General features: G+C 41.3%; 1 protein-coding gene across 1 annotated transcript in view; it reads left to right on the top strand.

The window, feature by feature from the left end:
- LOC110951666 (polycomb group RING finger protein 3) overlaps window positions 1-22953 on the top strand; it is an 83851-nt gene that overhangs the window by 27747 nt on the left and 33151 nt on the right. The window contains exons 2-3 of the mRNA XM_022194846.2: window positions 9371-9480; window positions 14847-14964. Of these exons, the coding sequence (XP_022050538.1) occupies window positions 9466-9480; window positions 14847-14964 (133 nt within the window). The 5' untranslated portion in view covers window positions 9371-9465. The remainder of the gene's footprint in view (window positions 1-9370; window positions 9481-14846; window positions 14965-22953) is intronic.

Below are 22953 nucleotides of genomic sequence, written 5' to 3'. Positions count from 1 at the left end.
ACCAGATGTTTTTGGTGCGGACTAAAGAACCGGACCGAGACCACCTTTGAGAGGTGGTCTCGGTCCGCTTCTATGTGAACTCCAGTTCGGTTCGCTCCTGGTGAGAACACAAACCTGTCTCCATTCGGACCGGCTTGATGGCGCAGCAGACTTTTTGGCCTACGGGAGCTTCCGTAGCCAAAAACGACTGTGTAATGTTCTCGTACCGAATGCGAGCTTCATGCTGGAACAACAGCAGTATTTGTGCTTGCTGCATAAAGCAATGATACGAATATATGGCAACAAGAACGAACAGGAGAGCATAGTTCATTGTTTACGAATAAACCTCGATCCATGGAATGTTTTCTTCCGGGATTTTTCCCTCTTCACGTGCTGCGCCAATCCGTCATCTAAAAACACCTTATTTTTCTGAACAGTGCCTCCAAACGACTGGGGGGAGATATAACATTCATCGTAGTTGGTTCAACTGCGAAAACACTGGTGTGAATGCGAACCGAACCCAGTTGAAATTAGCAACATTGTAACAACTTTTGGGTCCAAACGAACCACTCTAACGGACTAACAGGTGTGAAAGCACCCTTAAAGTCCTACTGTGGAACTTCTGGACCTACAACAGCCATAATTTGGCCGAGTTTTGGAGGATGCAACCAGGGATGACAACATTCAAAAAAACAGTCAAATAGTGATGCCTCTGGGCTACAACTTAAGGTCATTTCTTTGCTTGTATTTGCTTTTTACATTCTGCACCATGTATGAAGTACTTCAATTATTAAATTAGCTTTAATGGCACCTGTTACAGTGATGATTCTCAGGCAAACTCTGAATCCGTCTATAATTTCTAAGCACGTTTGTGGACATCAGAAGTCATGAAGTCAAGGAGTGAAGCGTGTCTCTGTTCAGCTTTCACTTACGAGAAGTACATTTTGATGCAGGCGCTAATGATTTTTAGATAAGTCTGTTAAATGCCTTCATGAGCTGCAGCTGCTGACTGTGTGGATGATCAATGAGCCAAAGTACAGCTGCTAGTTCTAAAGGCTGGATTATCATTCCACCCATGTTTTAGAAATGTCTATAGACGTCTGTCAGTGAGACGGAGGAGATGCAATATGTGCTGCATTGGGTTTTTCACAGGAGCAGAGACATAAATATAGATTTATAAACCCCCTGTCAAAAGTTTTAGGACACTGTCTCATTCAAATAAAGTAGAACCTGTCCTACAACTTTTGACAGGGGGTGTATTTCATCATATGGATGTGATCAGGGCAGGACTCTGATCATACATGTAAAGTTTCAGGCAGATTGGAGCATGTTCAGGGCATTTACACAGCATTTGAAATTTCATGGTGAAGGATCAAAATTCCAGAGGCCGCCACGGACACGCCCTTTGACTTTGGAAAAAGATTTTAATAACTTGGATCATTAAGGCCTCCTGTATGTACTGGCCCAATTTGAGGTGAATTGGAGTTTCCCCCTAGGAGGAGTTCGCTCTAGAAAAAAATGAAAAATGGGCAAAATCTGACATTCAAAGCAAAATTCAACGCACGCCTGTTGGGTTTGGAATGTGGCTGTCACTGACTTTTTTGTTCAGCCTGATGTGCTGCATATGTGTACCAAATTTGGTAGATACACCCCCTGTCAAAAGTTGTAGGACAGGTTCTACTTTATTTGAATGAGAAAGTGTCCTAAAACGTTTGACAAGGGGTGTATGAAGAGGAGACTAAACAACAGCACGTGGCTCAACTAAGGAGAGCACCTGGTTTTGTAACTATTCACACCTTGAGGCATGTGTTCGTAACGGGCCATTAGCCATGTGAGCCGGGAGCGGCTATTTCCATCTGAAACTCCCTGTCAGTCAGTCAGAACTGAAAAAGTCTCTGTTTAATGAAGGTCTTCAGGAATCAAAAAGAGAAGTCCAGTTGTTTTCACTAAAGCTTCTAGGGCTGTTCTGACCTGGATGACCGAGAATTTACACAGACAAGGTACAGATAAATATTTACTTCTTTTTTTTTTTATAAGGAAGATCTCTGACTTAAAATTTGGTCGTATTATAAACAGTGTTGAATTTTGTAATCGTTTCTGGCTCGTCGCTGCTTTAATTTGCTGACACGTTGTTGGGAGGGCGGCTGCTCTGCCAACGCTTCTGGTCCATTTTTTGGAGACATTGCGCTTTTTTTTTTAATGCTTCTATTTGGGCCGTTGACAAAAGCTTGAGCAGTAAATGTGACGCCTAATGTTGGCCGTTTTATCACATTGCAGTGTGAACTCACAGGATGAGCTTGTGGTGGTATAGCGTGACCAGTGCGTATGCACAGCCTCGTGAAGTTTTGAGGGAGAGAGTGTAACCTAGGTTGCTTTCTAAAGCTGCAATTTATAGATTTATAGATGCTTTCTAAATGCAGAAAAGCTACTTGTCTCCTGTCAGTAGCTGTAACACAACATTTCAGACGTACACTATCGTTCAAAAACTTGAAGTGACTTAAAAATGTCCTCATTTTTGAAAGAAAGGCTTTTTTTCAATGAAGATAATATTAAATGAATCGGAAATACAGTCTAGACATTGTTATTGTGATAAATGACTATTGTAGCTGGTAGTATCTACAGATACGGACCCGTACCCGTAGCCTGTGGCCTACGGATACGGCACTTTCCATTTGCCAGACAGATACGGACCCGTACGCGAGTCTCGCGAGTCAAGAAGCTGCTAACCACTGCAAACTGTTGAAAGGTAAGCAAAGGCCAAGGTTAGTGTTAGGGTCAGGTTTAGGGTCCGTACCTGTAGTACCGATGCTACGGGTCCGTACCGCTAGCGTCTACCGGGAGTCACGTGACCAGATCTCGCGTATCTGATTGGCAAATGGAAAGTGCCGTGTCCGTAGTCCACAGGCTACGGGTACGGGTCCGTACCTCTAGCAACAACCATTGCAGCTGGAAACAGCTGATTTTTAATGGAATACCTCCATAGGGGTACAGAGGAACATTTCCAGCAACCATCACTCCTGTGTTCTAATGCTACATTGTGTTAGCTAATGGTGTTGAAAGGCTCATTGATGATTAGAAAACCCTTGTGCAGTTATGTTAGCACATGAATAAAAGTGTGAGTTTTCATGGAATACATGAAATTGCCTGTTAGACCCCAAACTTTTAAACGATAGTGTGTGTGTGTGGCTAAAGCTTAGTTTGAAAAGAGAGAAATAAGTGGTTTTAATGACAGATTTACCTCAGTTGAAACCGGGTGGAGACACTCCAAAACAAACCCACTAAATGTCAGACACATCAGTGCGGCTTCTGAAAATATTTTTTTTTTGTCGCACCGAAGCCCTGAAATAACAGAGTAACAACAGAAAAACAGATTGTGAATTGTGTGTGTGAGTGCTGGATTATCAAATTCAGAAAGCTACAAATAACAGATGACACCCTCTATCTGATGTCCGAGCGATCCGGGGAAACTATCCAAGCATCTGACATGCAGTTTCGACAGACCGTAAATCCTCCTGAACTTCACCCCCCTTGCCTCCCCTTCCTCTCAGTGTGAATCCCTAGTAGTGTGATGCAACGTCTGCTCACGACCCCCCCATCAAAGGCAATGCCCTCGGTGTAGAAATGAGACACAAGCAGTTTAAATTGGCCTTTTTTGACACATCTTGACAAGCATTTCACAAGAAAAAAATCTGCAACTTGTGCACCTCAGAGTGATGAGGCACTTGATGAAGCAAGCATACGTCCAAGCATATTTGTCAAGAATTTAATGTGAGGTTTCTTTCTTTGTTTTTTTTATCAGAGGAACATCTTTGGGCACACAAACCCTCTGTTATATTTGAGCTCTACAGGCTTTAGATCTTTACAAAATGATTCTGTTGCTTTAATTAGGCAAACTGAAAAACTATAAACATGATCCAATAAACGAGGTCATAAGGCAGCTGATCGACCTCCTGTGGTCTTTTCGGTGGTTAATAAAAACCAGAGCAACTCGTTGGCGCATGTGCTGCCGGGGTGAATGTGGCAAACAGTTGCTGCAGGACAGGTTTCAGTGGGAGGATGCATGATGATGAACTCGGTCTCATTGTGAATCAACATGACAAATAAGGTCGTCAGAGTGGGAGCAGATCCACACGACAGTTGCTTTAATCCCACATTTTTCAGCGCTAGTCTCAGTGTCAGTTTCTTGGAGCACTTGGTGTGATTTCTGTCGGAGCAGAGACGTTTAGGCTGCATTAGCTGATGTAGAGCTGTGACAGTTTCTCGATTTATCGGTTAGTAAATGGACTGAGATGAACTGTCTTCAGCACATTGAATATTCTTTCATGCTGTTTGTCCAAAAACAATGTGAAGGCATCACTCTGGATTCTGGGAAGCAGGTAGACGTTTTTCACTGTTTTCTGACCTTGTATGGACAAAATAATCAGTTGAATAGACCAAAAAATAGCCAACAAACAAATGACTCTAATCTATATTTGCAGCTGTAATGTGTTGTATTTCTGTAAATGTTTGAATGCAGTCACATTTTCCTGCTTTAATCACGGTTTTTGATCAATTCCGTAACCTCTCGGCTTCTGTCAGCGTTGCTTACGCTGTTGAGCTGCGATGCTGACCTTGTCTTGTGCAGCTGGGGTGAAATGTCTCCGCGCTGCTGCCATGAAGATGAATATCTGACATTGTGTGGAGCCGTTTATACCAGAGCGCAAGAGAAATGATGTGAAGGTGGGCTAAAGCTGTAAAAGCAGGAGGTTAATTTCACATCTGCTTCTGACAGGCGACAGGCGCTGCGATCTGGCAAATCGCAAAACTCTCTTTAAACTTTACAAGCAGCTAACGACGGTTACAGACTGCCAGGTTAATGAGTGAATAGTGCAGTAGATAAAATTTTGCAGTATTTTCCTGCTTTTGGGCCTCGGCTGGTGTTTTGTTTGGCGCTTGACAACACGTGTGAAATATGGCCTTTGACAGATCTAGGAAATATAAAGCGTCTGAGTATAAAAGACAACGCAGTTATTCCTCATGTGCCTCTGAATGTTTTAAGGTATTTTTGTCTCCACTTGACAGCAGAACTGGCTCAGTTCTGCTATGCTGCTGCTACGTATTGTATTGTTGTAGGAGACATGCAACAAAGACTTTTTTTGCTGAAATCGAACTTAGTAGTTGCAATTAAATGCTGTACATCTTCCCCTGGCCTTCAGGACGCCACAAATGTACTAATATCTGACCGTGAGCAGCGATAACAGCGTCTCCATTAAGATGGTGAAAGCAGGCTCTCCAGTGTCGGATGTAAGCTGTCTTTTGTAATGTGTTTTTCAGCTTTCATCGAGCTGGTATCCTCAGATAACCCAGAATGCGGCAGTCTGAGCTCAGCGCTGAACTGAACTGAAGTCAGGAGTGGTTTGTTGCCTCTTATCTCTTATACATATATATTTCCTCCAGCGATATCCCCTCAGCCATCCCGCCGTAGTTCAGGAGCAAACATCTGCGAGTTATTTATTTTGACACTCTGCAAATAATAAAGTGCTCTCAGATCAGCACACTGCACAATAAAGCAGATGGAGCACCTGAAATAAGGGGGAAATCATATTCACACCTGAGTGGAAAGTTGATTTTGTTGCAGAACTGATTTGAGCCCACAAGCACATTGCATGGCCACGCATGCTTCTGCATACTGGAGCTGCTGAAGTCTATAGATTGCCAATTTTCTTGTAATTGAAGTAGTCATTTAGGTATTTTTCAAGCAAATGTGCCAAATATCCACTGGACCTAGCTTGTCAAATGAGAGGATTTTTACTTTTCTGTACAATATAGTTTTATAATTAGGTTTTTAAAAAGTGCTTTTACATTTTAAGGATAGCATTTTTAGTTGATTTGTTGAGAAAACGATCTGCAGATGCACACAGAGATTTTAAAGACTCTGATAGGGATGATAATGATTATTGGTTAATTGATCAATTGTCGTTTGTAATTCACGTGGATAAAAATGTGTAAAGCAGTAAGGCAGAAGTCAAGGGACACGCGCATGTCAGAGAATGTGTTGTAGATTAGTAGTACATTTAATGTGTTTGACACTGTACCGTTAGACTGAGGCATTTGATTGGACCGCAGTCAGTTCTGTGTTTGAACAGAGAGCGTTGTGGTTGTTTAGCTGGCAAGGGGCACCAAGACAAAGACTTGTGTGGTGCTTTATGGCTTCCAGCCAGAGCTCTTCTAGGACAGCGTTTCCATTTGATTAGGTTTACATCAGAGCAGCAAGGTTTCGGTCTTGTAGTAAGGCATAAATCGAGGGATGCGCATGTCATAAAATGTACTGTACATTAGCTATAGGAGGTGTAGGTGCAGCCACTTAATGATTAATGAGATTGAACACTGCAATTTGTTTGCTGTGTTTTACACTGAGGCATTTGATAAGTTCTTTGTTGGAGAGCAGAGAGCTTTGTAGTTGCTGAGCTGGCAAGGGGCACCAAGACAAAGACTTCTGTGCTGCTTTATGGTTTATGGCCAGAGCTCTACTAGGACAGCGTTTCTATTTGATTAGATTTTATTTACACTTTGCTACAACAACTATATCAGAGCAACAAGGTTCCAATCATGCAGTAAGGCAGCCCTGCTAGTTTTTTGGTGGATTGTCCATTTTAATGACGGAGCTCGTCTCCTTGTATGCAAATGTTCCACCACAACTATTCTACCATCGCTGTTGTAGCAGAATGATACCGAGTTGCTGCCGCATCATTATACTCTACAGAAAGGACAGTAGAGATGTGCTATAAAGAAAATATGACATTCCAACATCTGTTGAGAACCCTGAAACCAGAACAGCAGAGACAGTTGCAGTAACACAGAGTTTCAGCTTTATGTGTTTCTGTAGTTTTAGTCGAGCAGGGTAGATTTCTGTCCTCCTGTATTGTAATTGAGGCATTTGTCCTTGATTTGCGTCGACATATTGAGGCTTTCAGGCATAAATAGCTGCCCGGCACTGCAGATGTCAGCATCTGTCTTCTGACACCCACAACCTTCAGTATTTATTGTGTTGTATTGTGCTCACATCCATCAAACAAAACGAACAGAAGCGTGCTGTACTTGGTGTGACCTCAACTCAACTCCAGCGAGGCTCAAATATAAAACATTACGTCACAGAAGAGTCGCCCGGCGTCGTGTCACAGGAACATCTGGGTGAAGCTCCTGGGCTTGTGGCAGCTCTCTAATAGCTGCAGTACAGTGTGTGTCCTCAGCTGCACTCACCACTTTTCATCTCTGCCGGCTAACTGTGCTAATTTCATGGTCTGATGAGCAGACAGAGGCAGGCTGGCAGACTCTCTGCTGTCACCGGAGACTTTAAAGGCAATTTTTTATTTTTATTTTTAAACTGTGTGTGTGTGTGCTTAGAGGAGAATGAAGGAGTGGTGGGCTTAGCATCCTTTCCTCCACCATAACTAGTCAAATTCCTACAATTAAGTAATGAATCATTCCAAGAAAGAACAGGACGAGTCGCTAGGCACCGCCGCATGCATGAGAGACCGAATATTGAGACCGTTTGTGGAGGATTTGTGTTTTATTGTGGTGCTACATGAGATCCTCTTCTTTTTGTTTGTTCCTTCTCACCAAACATTCACTGCTGTGGTATTTGGCTCATCAATGAAGCAGTGTGGGTGGTACTGTGACGTGCAGTTTCTTGTAGTATCCAGTGCATGTTGGCTCTCCGTGGGTGGCTGATTTCTGTGGTTGTTCAGTAAAGCCAAACGAAATACAAAGCTTTTGATAAACGACATTAGTAATCTCCCAAACTTCTTTGTATTACAGCGTACACATGGTGGCATCCATTTAGTTGTACTTTTGCTCGTCCAGGAAATGTATGAAGTAAATTCAGTCGGTTTACGCTACAATTACAACAAAACAGTACAACCATGGCTAGAAGTAGAGGCAGTTTAGAATTTCTGTGCATGATGACACCGTTCTGATGCCATATATCCCAAAAAATAAATTTGTTTTAACAAAACTGTAAAACATCAGAAATCAAATGGTGACTTGTCAGAGTATACTTACTTTGCGACTTACAGTTTGATTAATTTCCAGGTGTCTCCTGTCTGCTCCATGTTAACACAGCCTGCAGTTCAGCCCAATAGTCCCTAGTAGGGCTGGGCGATAAATCGAATGAATTTGATTAATTTGCCTTCTTAAAACCTGACGATTTGAAAATTTGCCAAATCGTAAAATCGAGGCAAGCTTCAATGTATAACAATAGAGATTCTTCTTCTGCCTTTCACAACTTTTGCACTGGCGTTTGCTTCCGCCTCTCATCTCCTTCCACCAAAACACTCACATCCCCGTCATGGCGGACAGAACCGCAGATAAAGAGTTGGTCGCGAGAAAAGGGCCTCATGTTCCATCGATTATATGGAAGTGGTTCGACTTTGATAAGACTGACACAGAGCAAACTACAGTCATGTGCAAAGTTTGCTAAAGTACTGTGAAACGAAGAGCAGCAGCACAACTAACCTCTTTCAGCACCTCCGGCAGAGGCATCCTAAAGACTGGGAAGAGTGCTCGCAGCTACGGGAGTGCGGCATGGCTAGCACTAGCCATAAACAGACCGCAAATAAACAACAAAAATCGATTAAAATCGTAATCGTTCAACATGACTAAAAAAAAATGTATTTTTTGGCTATATCGCCCAGCCCTATTCCCTAGATTTTTTTAGTCTTGGGATTTAAAAACAAAAAAAATATTTCTACATACATAAAAAATATGGTTAGAGCAAAATATTAATATTTATACTTCAAAATTTAGTGGTAAAAATATCCTCTTCTGTTTAGATGTTTACATGAGAAGTTATTAAGCAGTGAATTGTAAAACATGCACCTGGAGACAGTCACTGGCCAGCTCAGCTTGGTTCTGTCCAATGAAACAAAATGCGTCTCATTGGTATGTTTTTATTAACATATTCAGTCTTTTTCTCATTTAAATTCTCAAGAAACCAAAGTAGAAAAATGGCATTTCACTGTTTTGTTTGGGGTCCATGTGTCAGTGAAGAGAGAGTTCTGCACGTTACTTCATTTCTGAATGAAGCACAAAAAATGTTCCATGAATCAAAGAAACTAGATTTAAAATGTGAGTGTGTATGTTAGCTGTTTCCAGACTGTTTCCCAAAATGTCTGTCTATTCCTTTAAAGCTCAACTGGCTACAAATTGCCTTGCTGCTGTGTTGTCGTCGTACAGGAGTGACTTATTCTCAAAAAAACACCTTTTTTTAACGATTTGATTCAACTGTTCTTCCTTTGTTTTTGCCTTGAAACCACCACAATACCAAACAAGCCCGTTTAATTCCGGTAACATCTTTCAGCTTTCAAACTAAATCCTTCAACGCCTTCATTTTTGCTTCTTTCTCTGTTTACAGGCTTCGATGAGAGGCTCTCCATGATGAGCAGCTAACACTGTCGGCCGCACAACCACAGAAAGAATCGTGGCTGCTGCACCACCCACAGTCGACGCATGGCGGTATTAGGGGTAAGAGTCACGCTGTGGGGTTTGCTTCTGTGTTTGTCGATGCTGGGACGTGTCTAATAACTGGAAAACATAGTTGTCAGTGTTTGTCAACATGAAATAAATCAGTAACTATTTTAATAATTAATCAGTCTAAATTCTCTGATTCCAGTTTCTTAAATTTATATAGCGTATGTCCTTTTTTTTCTCCTTTAGGACATTAAACTAAATATCTTTGGGTCGTGAACAAAGCAACAAATTTGTGGCTTTTGGGAAAAAACTGAACATTTTCACCATTTTTTGGAAATTTTTAGACCAACATTTTTAGCTGAGGAATCAATTGGCAGATTTACAGATATACTGTTCACTGCAGCATGCCAACACATTGCTTTGGAATAATAGTTGCTAATAAATGAAACAATTTAGTTTTGGAAACTAAATTGATGTTGCTCTGATGTTGTTTGTTTTTTCTGCTTAAAAGTGATCGCACTGAAGGTTGTTCTGAGTCGAGCGGAAACTAATATTTTGTGTCACAGATAAAGCCACTGATTATTTTCTGAATCAACCAATCAATTATTTCGTCTTAAATGTCAGAAAACTTTGAGAAAACCACCAGAAAACACTGAAAGATTCCCATGACAGTTTATTCAAGCTCAAGGATTCACTGAATCGCACATTATGCGTGACTTACTTTTAAATCCAGAGATGTTCAGTTTAGCATCGCACGATTCTCACAGTGAAGTTAGAACTACACAAATCTCCAATTTAAAGAAATTTTGCCTTAAGCCATATTGTCAATTATTACATTTGAATCAGCTAATCAAATTACTGGCTAATTATTTCTCCCCTAATGATAATTGTGAGCTCGTGAAGTCATAAGATGCTGAAAAACCACAAAATCCTGAAAGTAGAAGCCAGAACTGTTCTTCGTTCCTGAAAAGCTGACACTCTGAAAAACATTTTTTGAAGGAGACTGTGGTCTATCGATTTTGACGTCCAGACACCCGTCCAGTTTGAACAGTCAGCGGGGGTTTCAGCGAGGAGGTGTGAGCCTCTAAATAATGGACGTTGACTGTCTCTTTCACAGAGTACAACCAGCCTTTATCTGAGTGATCGTTGCTGGTTATGTCACATCTGATCATCTGGCAGCAACTGTGCGCCGTTTTTACTTGACAGAAAGCTTCATGTGTGTGTTTGCATCTCTGTGGGGAAGAAAACATTGCAGCAGTTGTGCGTTCATTACATTTTATCCTGTTGGCAAATCAACTAAAGTGGAAAGAACTATTAAATTGTTTTAGCGTTGATTCTTTTGTATTGGAGACACAGAAGATCAAGACATTTTATCTTGTGGTCTGACACAAAGGTGTCTTTATAGTAAAAGTGACTCAGGGAAGCCCAGTGGAGTCTCCTCAGGGTGTCTGTCTGATGCAGAAGGACTGCCTCCAGCTCTATCAAAGCGAAACTTCTTTTAAAATCACAGCTCAGACACTCATTGAATTTATTTTTAACAGAATGTCCCTGAGAGAAGTTTAGAAGCCTGTCTGGGAGCCTTTCATGAATGCAGTTTTGGTTTTAGAGCCTTTATAAAGTTACCACAACATGACGTTTATGTTCGTTGTATTTTGTACAAAATATTTTGAGCGTTTCTACCTCTGTGTTCACTATGAGAGTCGCTGCATCAGACCATGGCTGCAGCTCTAGAAAGTCTTGCCTCGGAGGGCCTACAAACAATATATCAAAATACAGCTGTGTGAAAAAAGGCTCTGCAGCTCCTCATGGTTTTACACAGCTTTATTTATAGCGACTGTCAGCTTGTTGTTTAGCTTTTCGGTCTGCAGCTTTGGTTCAGACTCATCGCTCCCATGATGTCATTTTCTGCTGCTTCAGACGGCTTCTTTTTAGGCTAAAAAACCACCGTACAGTACTTGTTCAGCACCAAACAGCAACTAGATGGTGAACAATGATGAGCTAAAAGGCCATTTCCTTCAGGAGCTGATCGAGACCAAGACAGAGCAAAGAGAGATTGATTATTGGACTTAGCAGCACCTTTGTTAGCTGATTTTTGTAACTGCTGCTGATGTATCAGTGCTGTGATCACAGCTTGTTTCGTTTGCCCCCAAGTGGCCAAAGTTATTGGAACCTTAAAGAGCCCATGGTGGATTTAGGCTGTGTTTTTGTGGATGTAAAAGGTCTGCAAAGTCCACACTAAAGGGAGTTATTGTCTCCTGCAGAAAACACAGCTCGTCACCCCTATAAAACACCTCATTTGAAGTTGAGGTTTTTCTTCCACTACTTAATTATGTCACCATGTGATACATTTGCATGACACTCTCAGACAAAGAATGATCAACGTCCTTGCAGTCCGCCATAATTTCCTCAATAGAGCTGCTTATTTTCTCGCATAATCAAGTGTAAATTAAAGTACACATTTAGCCCTTTTCTCCCAAAACAAAATGAAGATGATCTGTGTAATCTTTATATCAGGGAGGGAGGAGGGGAAGTTTGTCTGCAGTCTGACAGGCAACGCCAACAGCTGCTTGTGGGGCTGAAGCTGTGTGCACATGGTTACAACTGAATGTGATGACTGTACGAGCTAATCTGGGTTGCAGCAGCTAAACAGAGGACACTGTGTGCGGAGATTTAAGCAAGTCGCTCAAAATGCAAGTGGAAATCTTGCCCTTTTAGTATCATTTTTCTGCCCTTGCTTGTGTTTTGATAAATATTTGGATCATCCAAACCACTAACTTAAAGGAATTGAGTACAGAAGTGTGGTTGGTACACGCTGAACTTAAGCACGAAATTTGCTGTGTTTTTATTTCTAGTAATGTGCAACAGAGATGTACAGAAACCACATCTGCTGACAGTTGTTGACTAAAGTTTCGGGGCAGACAAACCAGTTGGCCGTTCTCACGTGAGCAGAGCTTCGGTGTGAACAAAGCGGCCTCCCAGTGTCTTGTTAATGATGCTGCTCGCACAGTGAAACCGCAGTTAGTCAGGCAGTTACTCAACACAAAGTAAGCTTCTGCATTGCAAATCACTGCTTTTAACATTTTTCTCGTTTAAAGCATGAATCACCAGCTGAGCTCCCCGATCGCGCTGGCACACGTCGAGCCGAGGACTTGGTGTAACACAGTAGATCCTGGTTCACCGTGTTCACTTGCGGTGTAAAATTAGTAGTGAGCCATTACTGCCAGCAATACATGACTCACCTGCCTTATTAGTGATGTTTTCTCAGGTAGGAGTTAGATTAAAGGGAGCAGCAGTGTGGAAATAGCAGCATCAGACTGCATCAACTGCTGCAGGAGACTTTAGAAAGTTTTCTTCAAAGACAGCAGAAGATGAAAAAAAACAGCAGAAAACTGTGGTTGGCGAGAAAGCAGGAGTGATAGCTAAGTAGCTCCCTGGGTGCAATAAGAGCAGCACAGAAAACAATGAAGTCCGGCGAGCTGACATAAAATGCTGCAGTAATATTCAGCGCCGTGTTCCTCGGTGTGATTCTGGTTGTATGTTTTACTGCTGCTGGTGACATTGTGCATGCTGGGGCTTTAATTCAGTGGTGGGCTGCATGTAAACTGCCTGTTATGTGGCGTTTTTATTAAAATATAAATAGAGGGATACAGCTTTTACAGTCTAGGTTGTAATTATTTGGACATTTACACAGGCTCTGTGCTTCAGCGCACTCGTTAAAACGGCAAGTCCCAGCTTTAGTCTGAGTAGGTTTGTGTCAATATAGACCAGGGGTGTCAAGCCTGTGACAGTTCAGGTGGCCACATGTAGCCCAAATTGATCTCAAGTGGGCCAGACTCCATATTTTCCCTTGTTTTAGTTAGGGCTGGACCCGAATATCCAAATATCCCAATATCCGTTCGCTACGGCGGTATTCGGATATTAATTTTGGTATCCGAATATTTGTCGGACGTTACCAGGCAGAAAGAATATGCGCCGTTACCGTCTTCCCTCCGCCTTCGGCCCACATCGGCTCATCTCGTCGCGTGATCACATACACAAATACACATATGTCTATAACATATACACATATGTCGATGTGATCACCCCTCCTCCCCCCAGGCGAAAACATTCGGAGCTCGTCTCTTCCCTTCGCTTTCAGCCCACTTCGGCTCATCCCGCCGTGCTCTGCTCATCTCGGCTCCTCCATTCGTGTTTGTTACCACCCGAATGGCTGGGTTGCTGCCGACTCTGACGTCACGCTTCACTTCGTTGCATAAACACAAGACAAGACGCCGAAGACCTCCGCTGTTTGGGAATTCTTCAGTTTAACTGAAGACAAAACGTAGGCAAAATTTGGACCCAAGACCAAAGGAATGGATCCGAATATTCAGGCCGTCTCCGCCACAACACAATCAATCATCCCTAACTGCCACCGCTACAGAAAAATATCCGAGCAGAAACGCTGTACTGCAAACAGTGATGCAGGGGGAATCGAGATGTTTTGGCTTCACCTCTAAGGAGCTGTCGTGTTCTCCATTTTTATGTACAATCTGTGAAACAAACAATATTTGAACTTAACATATGACTTTTTTTTTCTACTTTTGAACTTGAGCACTCAGATTAGATTACATGTGTTTTTTTTAATGCTTTGTTGTTGTCGTCATTCAGTATCAGCACCTCACAGTCTGGTCAGAAATGCTGGAAATTTATAAAGAAACTGCTCTTCAAGCTAAACTGGAAGCACTGAGCTGTGAAGCACCAGATCACCAGAAAAGATCTCACTAAATTTAGTGCCAAATTGCACTAAAGCAAAGCGAACCTGGCCAATAAATGTGTCTTGATCAAATGGATGCTGTTTCAGATTTTAGTAAAAATGATGAGGATCGCGTTATTAGCAATAGAACATACTTCAAATCACACACAATACAAAAAACAGTGCTCTTTTCATTCATTATATCATTGTGTGGTAATATATGAACAGTGTTTTTATATAGTTCTTTGTCACTTAAATATATGTGCATTCATAGGAGGGAAAATATCATATTTGATGTGATGCTGATCAGTGAACTACAAATTAGTGAAATCATAAAACACAATGCTGACTAATGGCTGCAGTTTTGCTTTGTGTCAGTAACAATGTATAGCTACAGTGATAAATCACCAACTGATAATTCATTGATTGCATAATCTGAGCAATTTTTTTGAGAAAGGTCTGAATTCTCTGATTGCAGCTTCCTAAAAATAAATGTTTTCTGGTTTCCTTCCTCCTTTATGACAGTCAACTGAAAATCTTCCATTTATGAACAAATCAAGGCATATGAGAACGCCACCTTGGGCTTTGGGGAAACGCTGACTGACTTCTTCCACCCTTTTTGTAGCATAATCAATAGGTGCCACCCTACTTCTGTTTCCTAATTTCTTGTCTTCTCCTTCATCCCCAGAACCCCGACATGCTGACGAGGAAGATAAAGCTGTGTCACATCAATGCCCACATCACATGTCGTCTGTGTGAGGGCTACCTGATCGACGCCACCACCGTCACCGAGTGCTTACACACCTGTAGGTCCCTCCTCACGCTGTCTCCTCGCTGTCTTTGTGATTTTCAAATGTTCTCACTTTTCATCTCCTGACCGTGGCTCGTGTTTCTCTGCCTTGTTGCTGGCTCCCTCCTTGATTTCTCTTGTTTTGTTTTTCACACACACCGACTGTCTCGGAGGGGTTTTTCTTGGCTCTCGCCACCGGGGACAGATAGAGTGAAGCTTCTGAGAGGGATGCAGCTCGGCTTGTAGCTGAGCTTTGACTCGCGGCGCTGTTTTCTGTACCGTTTGTTTCACCACCAGTGAGTTGGACTCATGGACATCTCTGTTGTGGAGCTTGTTGTGTTTAATATGTCTTTATTAATGTGATTGCTGTCAAACAAACTCTAAAGGTTTATGCAGCTGTCAGTGCTTTGAACCTGAAGTGAACACAAACACTCACAGTATCACAGACCAGGTAATCTGCACATTTATTTGCTTCACTTGGTGCTGCATCATTAGCAGGGTGTTTTCAATAAAGTTAGGATCATAGCGACTGTCTCTTTCTGCAGTTAGTCTTTATACTGTCAAATTTTGTGTGATAGCTAAGACTCTGAACACACACTTCTAGACAAAGAAAATGGCCCATAAATCATCTTTACAGTTAACAGTTCTCTTCTTCTCTTTAGCAGATGAGGCGTAGTTGAACATATTCAAGAGTTGTCCTCAGTGGAAGTCCTTAAATGTACAATCTAAACTATAAAAAGGGGTGTTAACCCTTTAAGCTGCAGTCAATTCCAGCCATTTCCAGTACAAAAAATCGCTAATATTCTATTTGTAAATAAAGATATGACGAGAAATACAGGGAATATTGGACGCGCATCGCAAGGTGCATTTCCTTGAAAACGACCCATTTGTGGATTATATACCGACTTCAAGACATGTTTTGGACAAAATAGTTTACTGGCTTGTTTCGTCTGGATGTCCAAGGTTGGATTATGGCCGTTTTTGTGGAATATTTTCATCTGTGTGTAATAATGAACTCGGAAATGCGAGTCGCGCTGTGTAACAAACCGCCGTATATAGAGAACGGATGGATGGATATTCGTTGTTTGTCGGACAAATGTGTTTATATTACCCGCTGTGGTAATCACATCTGAAAGTGATTTATACCGGCGGATTCATGAGAATCTAAGCTTTCCATCGGTGTATAATGTTTCTATTATCCAGTTTGCAGCGTCGGTCAATTAAGCGAAATACTTTAGCGCATCTCAAAGTGTACCGCGGGCGGGACACTGAAGCGCACTGAAGCGCAAAGGGTTCATCATATTTCATCATGCTAAATCATCTTTGCAAATCAAGGTTTGAGCTTTGCGTTTAGTTATCATCCGTTTTAAGCAGTAAAACACATGCATGCAGGGTTGTGAGACCACCGAGAACTGAGTGAAGGATGGGAAACACCGAAAAGGAAGATTCAGCTGCAAAAGGAAACGCAGTGTCACTTTCTATTGAACGTTGTTGACCAAAACAGGTACGTTGTCTGCGGTCTGATTTGTTTGATCATTTAAATCATTTCAATCAGCACCTTAAAGCTCTCTGTGATGAGAGCAGCATCAGATGTGAATGTCATCCAAAGCAAAAAGCCTATTTTGGATCTCAGGTAATATCATATATTACAGCCCTAAGTGAATCAGTGCCTCACTCACTTAGTATTGTGGTTTTAATTTGTTGAATAAATAGATTGTCAAATTTTGCAATTGTCACAATATGGCATTAGTAGGAAATTATTTTGACACAGAAGGAATCATTACTAGAAGATTCTGGTGTCAAACTGTGGGTAAATGAGACCTTTCATATGTTGTAGCTTGTTTTGACCGACCAGCTGTTCCACATGATGATGTTGAAAGTTTACTGAAAACACACTATGTATGTTCATTATCAGAAAATAAGTAACACTTCAGGGTCTCAGTGCTCTTTTTTGTGACTCTACATCATAACTTTAAACTGATGCAGTCCAAACTGTTGCCGGTGCTTTTAAAACTGTGACATATCCCCTGAAATCAGACTTAAAGTTCATTATGTAGAAGTCATGCCTGTCACAGTTGGAATGATTATAAAATTGTTAATGTGTTTTTCCATCCCTGAAAAATTTCACATGGGTCTCTCCTTTACGTATGAAGATAGGAGTCTGGAAACAGGAACACGAATAACAGAAACGGGAAATTTTGACCCACCGTTCTGTACTTTGAGGGTCTGTAACTCAGAAAATATTTATTGTGTAAAGGTAAAAATGTTTTATGGCTTCACAAAATATATTGAAGTTATTATACAAAAACAATCAGCTGATTTTTAAGGAGTCAGGTGAGAACTGGTGAGATGTTAACTGAGGTTTTGTCAGTGATGGTGTGCGATACTCAGAGATGTTCTGTGAATAGGAAGGACAAAAAAAAAAGACTTTGCAGCCCAGTATACCACAACCATTTTTAACTCTGACCTCAGTAATGAACTTATAGTTAAATTTATACTTCGGAGTATCGTTAGCTTCATAAAAATAGAACTTATAGAAGAGGTGATGAACTGGACTGCGTTGTGTTCTACTGGTGTTCCTAATAAAGAGGCCAGTGAGTGAACTGTGTAAGGGCTAACAGGATTATATCGTGTAAAACCGAGGTAAACGAGTAAAAGTGCAGTGTAGCTTTGTCAGTTGTTGTTTGTTTATGTTAATTTATGCATGAAACTAGTTTGCACTCATACAGAAATTATGATACCTTCTGTTCTGTGTTTACCAGCTTCAAATCATATGGACTTTGAAGTTCATAACACATCAGTAACAAATATATGTGAGCTAATGTTGTTGCAAAGCAAACAAATGCAGCAATACGACTTTACTCACAGGCTGAGAGAAGTCAAAATGAAACACTCATCGCCCTCAGTTGCAATACTTTTGAAATCGAAATGTCTGGGTCTTATTAAGACCACAGGGGTCCGTTTTCTGTTTGTAATATAAACATAATTAACAATTCAAGATGTTTTTAATGCGCTTAGAAAGTTGAATCAGCAGCCAATTTGATTGTTGATTTTGATTAACGAGCAAGTAATTGAAGTCTGGAGTCACTCTGCATGTTGGCATCTAATCGTCCTCAAAAAGAAGTGGAAAGTTTATTCTTTTTATGTTGCATTTCAGTTCTACAGTGCTTTGCCGAAGAAGAGGGACAAGAAAAAGATGCAATAAAATACAAGGACACAGCAACATGAGGCTTTCAAACAACAAGATGAAAAGCTGTAAAATAAAACCTAATCAGAGGAAACTAATTATTTTGGGGCGCTCGTAAAACTGTACAAGAAGTTATATAAGAAAGCCAAAAAGTCCTACAAACTGTCCTTTACTTTATTAACATCCATACAGACAAACAGCAGCATGCATTTAAACGCTATAGGCCGTTACCTGGGAAAGAACCTGAGAGTCAGAGGACACCAGCCAATCCTCCATTTGAAAGTAAATGAAGGTCAGTGGGGCTGTTGGGCTGCATCATGCTAAAACCCTACTGACTTTTACAGATGTGCAGCTTGAAAGAGGGGTCATATTAGTGACTGAGCTGAAAGAAGCAGGACAGGACCAGTTATTCACAGGATCAGGGATCAAGCATTAACATTTTGAACAAGTGAGGCAGTTTGAATAACTTAACATAACACAGCGAGGGCAGTTTTATCACACCGAGGTTGTCTGTAAGCTTTAAACTATGCGCTGGTTGCCTGGCACTTATCACCGCTGTTGCAAAAGACGTTTTATTGCGGCGCTTCCTCTTAGATTTCTCAACCATCGAGCCCGATACTTCCTGCACAACCAGCGAGGCCTCATTTGTCCTGCAGTCTCAATTTTTTATTAAACCTCCGCGTGCTGCTTGGTTTTACTGTATATTTACTGCATCTGTCTGTCGATCCCTTGTACCTGTCTGTCTGTGTGTTTTTCCCCACCTGTCTGCCTACCCATCTGTCTATGCATCTACCTACTTGTCTGCCCAGCTACATACCTGTTTGCCCATCAACTTACCTGTCTAACCACTTGCCTGTTTACCTACCCATTTACCCACTTATTTACCTACCAGTCTACATTCCTGTCCTCTCTATCTACCTACCCACCCTACCTACACTACCTGCCCTACTTGCGCACCCTGCCTACCTACCTTATCTAACTGCCTACTCACTCTACCTATCTACCCTACGTGCCTACCCTACCTACTCTACCTACCTTCCATTTGACATGTCTGTCTACCTACCTTACCCTACCATAACTTCCTGTCTACCTACCTTACCCTACCATAACTTCCTGTCTACCTACCTTACCCTACCATAACTTCCTGTCTACCTACCTTACCCTACCATAACTTCCTGTCTACCTACCTTACCCTTCTTCTTTTCCTTTCGGCTTTTCCCTTCAGGGGTCGCCACAGCGAATCAATTGCCTCCATCTAACCCTGTCTTCTGCATCCTCTTCTCTACCTACCTTACCCTACTCTACCATAACTTCCTGTCTACCTATCCATCCACCCATCTACCACTCATACTACCCATCTGACTACCTCCATCCCATCAGCATATGCCCATTTATCTCCTTATCTGTTTCTCCGTCTGTGTCCTCCACAGCCAGAGCCTGCCGAGTCTCGGTCTGTATTTCACTTCCTGCTGTGGTGAACAGAAAGTAGCACGACCTTGAAAGAGACGTTTTCTAATCCCTGCAGGGTCACTGACATGGCGAGACCTCAGCCTGTTTGCCTCATCTGCACCCTTAAATGCCCTTTAATGCTCACATTGGATCAGAGCGAGGTATTAGAGGGCAGAGCTGACAGTGTCCCAACGCCAGGCGGTTTTTGCTGTTGTGCAATAATAATAATCTTCTGATATTGCAGAATAATGAAAAGCGTCTGAGGATTTCTGAGCCAGAGGGACGATCCCGCCCCCGCTGTGTTTAATCGAACTTGACACATTTATTTGTGGAGCATTCCGCATTTGGGTTGGTGAGAGTAATCTAATCAATCTGGACACCAATCAGTCGCTCTTTGCTCGTCCTGAATCACATCGAAGTGGAGTGTTTTGTTTATTTTAAAGCAGGAAAACCTGATTCTGAGCTCCTAAATTTGACAACATTGCTTAGCGTTTTTAGCTACCCCAAAGCAAACCGCTAACCTTTCCTCCCTGATAATGTTTTCAGCTTAAATCCACCTAAATCTTGAACTGAAAACGTGAACATTTACAGTGAAAACAAGAAACACAGACTTGCACTGGCTGTAAGGTGAACCCAGACATTTTAGTACCTCGTCTGTCCACCAGAGGAGGCTCTTCCACCACAGATGAGAGCCGCTCTGCCCTCATCTCACATCAGAGTCCAGACATGACGCCTTTATTATCCCTCTCACTTTGCGAAGGGGCTCCACCATTGGAGAGTTGAGACAAAGAGATTCACATCACATCACCATTGCAGCTGTTCTGACAGACTGAGCTGCACTGCAATAAAAAATGTCAGGCAGAGGATGGATTTAATGGCAAAGATGCAGTAAATTTCACTGCTGGGTGATAAAATACATACTTTGTGCATAAATCTTTTTATTAAAGTGGCAACATCATGTGCAGGTTCAGCGTGCTCATCAGAAGTCAGTATGTTATTCAGAGGTTTTCTGCAGCCTGACACACACCTGTGCATCCTCTCTTTACATTGTGTGTGTTACTAAAATGATTGGTTGAAAATAACAGAAAATAGATCAACACCTTTGAGCAGTTCAAAGTCATTTCTCATTTCAAATCGGACTTTTTGGCTTCTTCATCCTGCTTTATATAATAGCCGTTTTTAGCAACAAAAGCAGCATTTCCTTCTATTTTTAAATCCTAAATTTTAGTTTATTTAGTAGAAAACATATTTACAGATCAACCCATGTGATTGTGCTTCTACTGACACTAAATTAATAAGAATGGAAGGCAAAAGAACAACTGTATGTGATTGAAGAATTGATAAATGTAACACAGACCCGAATGAAAACGTTTCTCAGTTCAATATTTCAGCTGATCATCTTAACGGTTCATAATGAGTGCAGCTGTAGAATTTGACTAATTCCTGCTGTATTAGTCAGTGCTTTACCTTTCACATCATTACAGGTTGTTGTAAGTTCAAAATGTAGTCGATATTATTTTTTTTAGCATAGGCACAGAATGTAAACATTTTTATAAAGGATTTGTTAAAACTGCATATTAAGATGTTGTGATGAAAAGATCTAGGAGCATTTTGCAGTCAGAAAATACACTTGCTAGTGCTCTCTTGTGGACAAACTGGGTATAGAAGACACATTTTCTAAATGACCTCAAGTTTATAATGAGCCTTTATACACTTCAAGCTAATTTTCAGCTGGCAGTGTGCCCAGATATCACTATGATAAGCTAATATGAGCTGTGAAAATTACAATTACAAGCAGTCTAGAGTAGATTTTGGTCATCTTTGCAGCTGAAAGTGAAATCTAATCTCCTGAATAATCAGAATGAGTGTTAAAGCCACAGTCATGCAGAATTAAGTGCACTGAATTAGCAGCTGTACTTAAAATCTTGTTTGTAAAACTTTATGTGCACTATAACTGTTGACCTTAAGCTTCTTTTAGCAAAGTCAGTTTATTGATAAGACTTTATGCATCAACACATATTGACAAAATGCTTTGCAGAGAAATGACAGCAGTGTAATAAAAACCCATTCATAGTGAGGATAAAACTGTGCCACAGATACAAGAGCCTGGTCATGATGATTGAAAGACTGTGGGAGCTCCCCTGAAAATGTGATGTGAGATTTCAAGGGGTCTCTTATTGATTTGTCTTGTACAGCGCTGTGTAGAATGGTCTGACTGCACCTCATTATCATTCAGCTATAGGAGAATAAAATTTTCCAGCTCTCAGGTTTGTATTTTTCAAACCGGGATGTCCGAGATCAATCTTTAGATCGTAATCGGGGTCAATCAAGAAAAGTTTGACTGATCAGTGTTGGCAAGAACCTGCGCCTCATTCTTCGTTGCTGTCCACAGTCGCACCTGTATTGTAAATTTGAGCTATTTACTTAAATGTGAGCATTATCAATCAGTAATAGATCATCATAAATTTAGCAAACATGTTTCATAAGCTGATAATCTTGGCAAAGACACATAATACAGGCCCATAAAGTGACCGTTGGGCATACAACTGGAACATAAGATTACAGTTCTTGTTGAGCCTAACTTTATTTAGTATATTATTCTTACAGATGACATTGTTATGATGCCCCTTTTATTAGCTAAACCCCCACAATGTTCTCTGCTTGCTAGCACAGAAGTGTAAATAGTACATCCGCTACTACAGCTAATCCACAATGCTACATGCATACGGTTAGCTAAAAGAGATGATATTGGGTATCGGCAAAACTTGAATTTTCAGTGTAGTTGGTTGCGAGTACAGAGGTGGTTGTTGTTTCCGGTAGTCAATGAGATTTTGAAAACAATAAAACGTTACATAGTGGAAGAAGAGGAGGAGGCAGCGGCATTATATGTCCAATCCTGGCAGGCTTTTACCCACAGTCTACATCCAGTGAGTCAGATTACTAAAATACTGACAGTGTGCTATTTTTGTTATTCATTTCTCTGTTTCTGTAACATCATCATCATGGATCATGCATAAAATGATTCATGTATGAGGATGATTCGTCTCTAGTTTACTTCGGTAACAGTACTGGCACGCATGGCGTTCTTGGCGATGACGGTGCTGCTTTATCATTACTTGGCTCACTTGAACTCGAAGATCAGAAGAGAAATCAACTTTCTCCATGCCTGACTGCTCTAAAACGGCACCGCAGAGCAAAGCTAAACCTCCCCAGTGGTGGAAGCAGCAATCGGAAACGGCTACTTTTTATCGGTCTTCTTCCTCATATTAACCGTATTCTTCTAAACCAGTGGTGTCAAACATGCGGCACGTGGCCCAAAAGCAGCCCGCCAGAGCTACAGAGGAGACATGAACTGCAGATTGCAGATTT

This window comes from Acanthochromis polyacanthus, chromosome 10, assembly GCF_021347895.1.
Source record: "Acanthochromis polyacanthus isolate Apoly-LR-REF ecotype Palm Island chromosome 10, KAUST_Apoly_ChrSc, whole genome shotgun sequence".
NCBI classification, from domain to species: domain Eukaryota; kingdom Metazoa; phylum Chordata; class Actinopteri; family Pomacentridae; genus Acanthochromis; species Acanthochromis polyacanthus.
The sequence above is the reverse complement of the archived record's forward strand: the minus strand, read 5'-3'. Positions and strand labels throughout refer to the sequence as shown.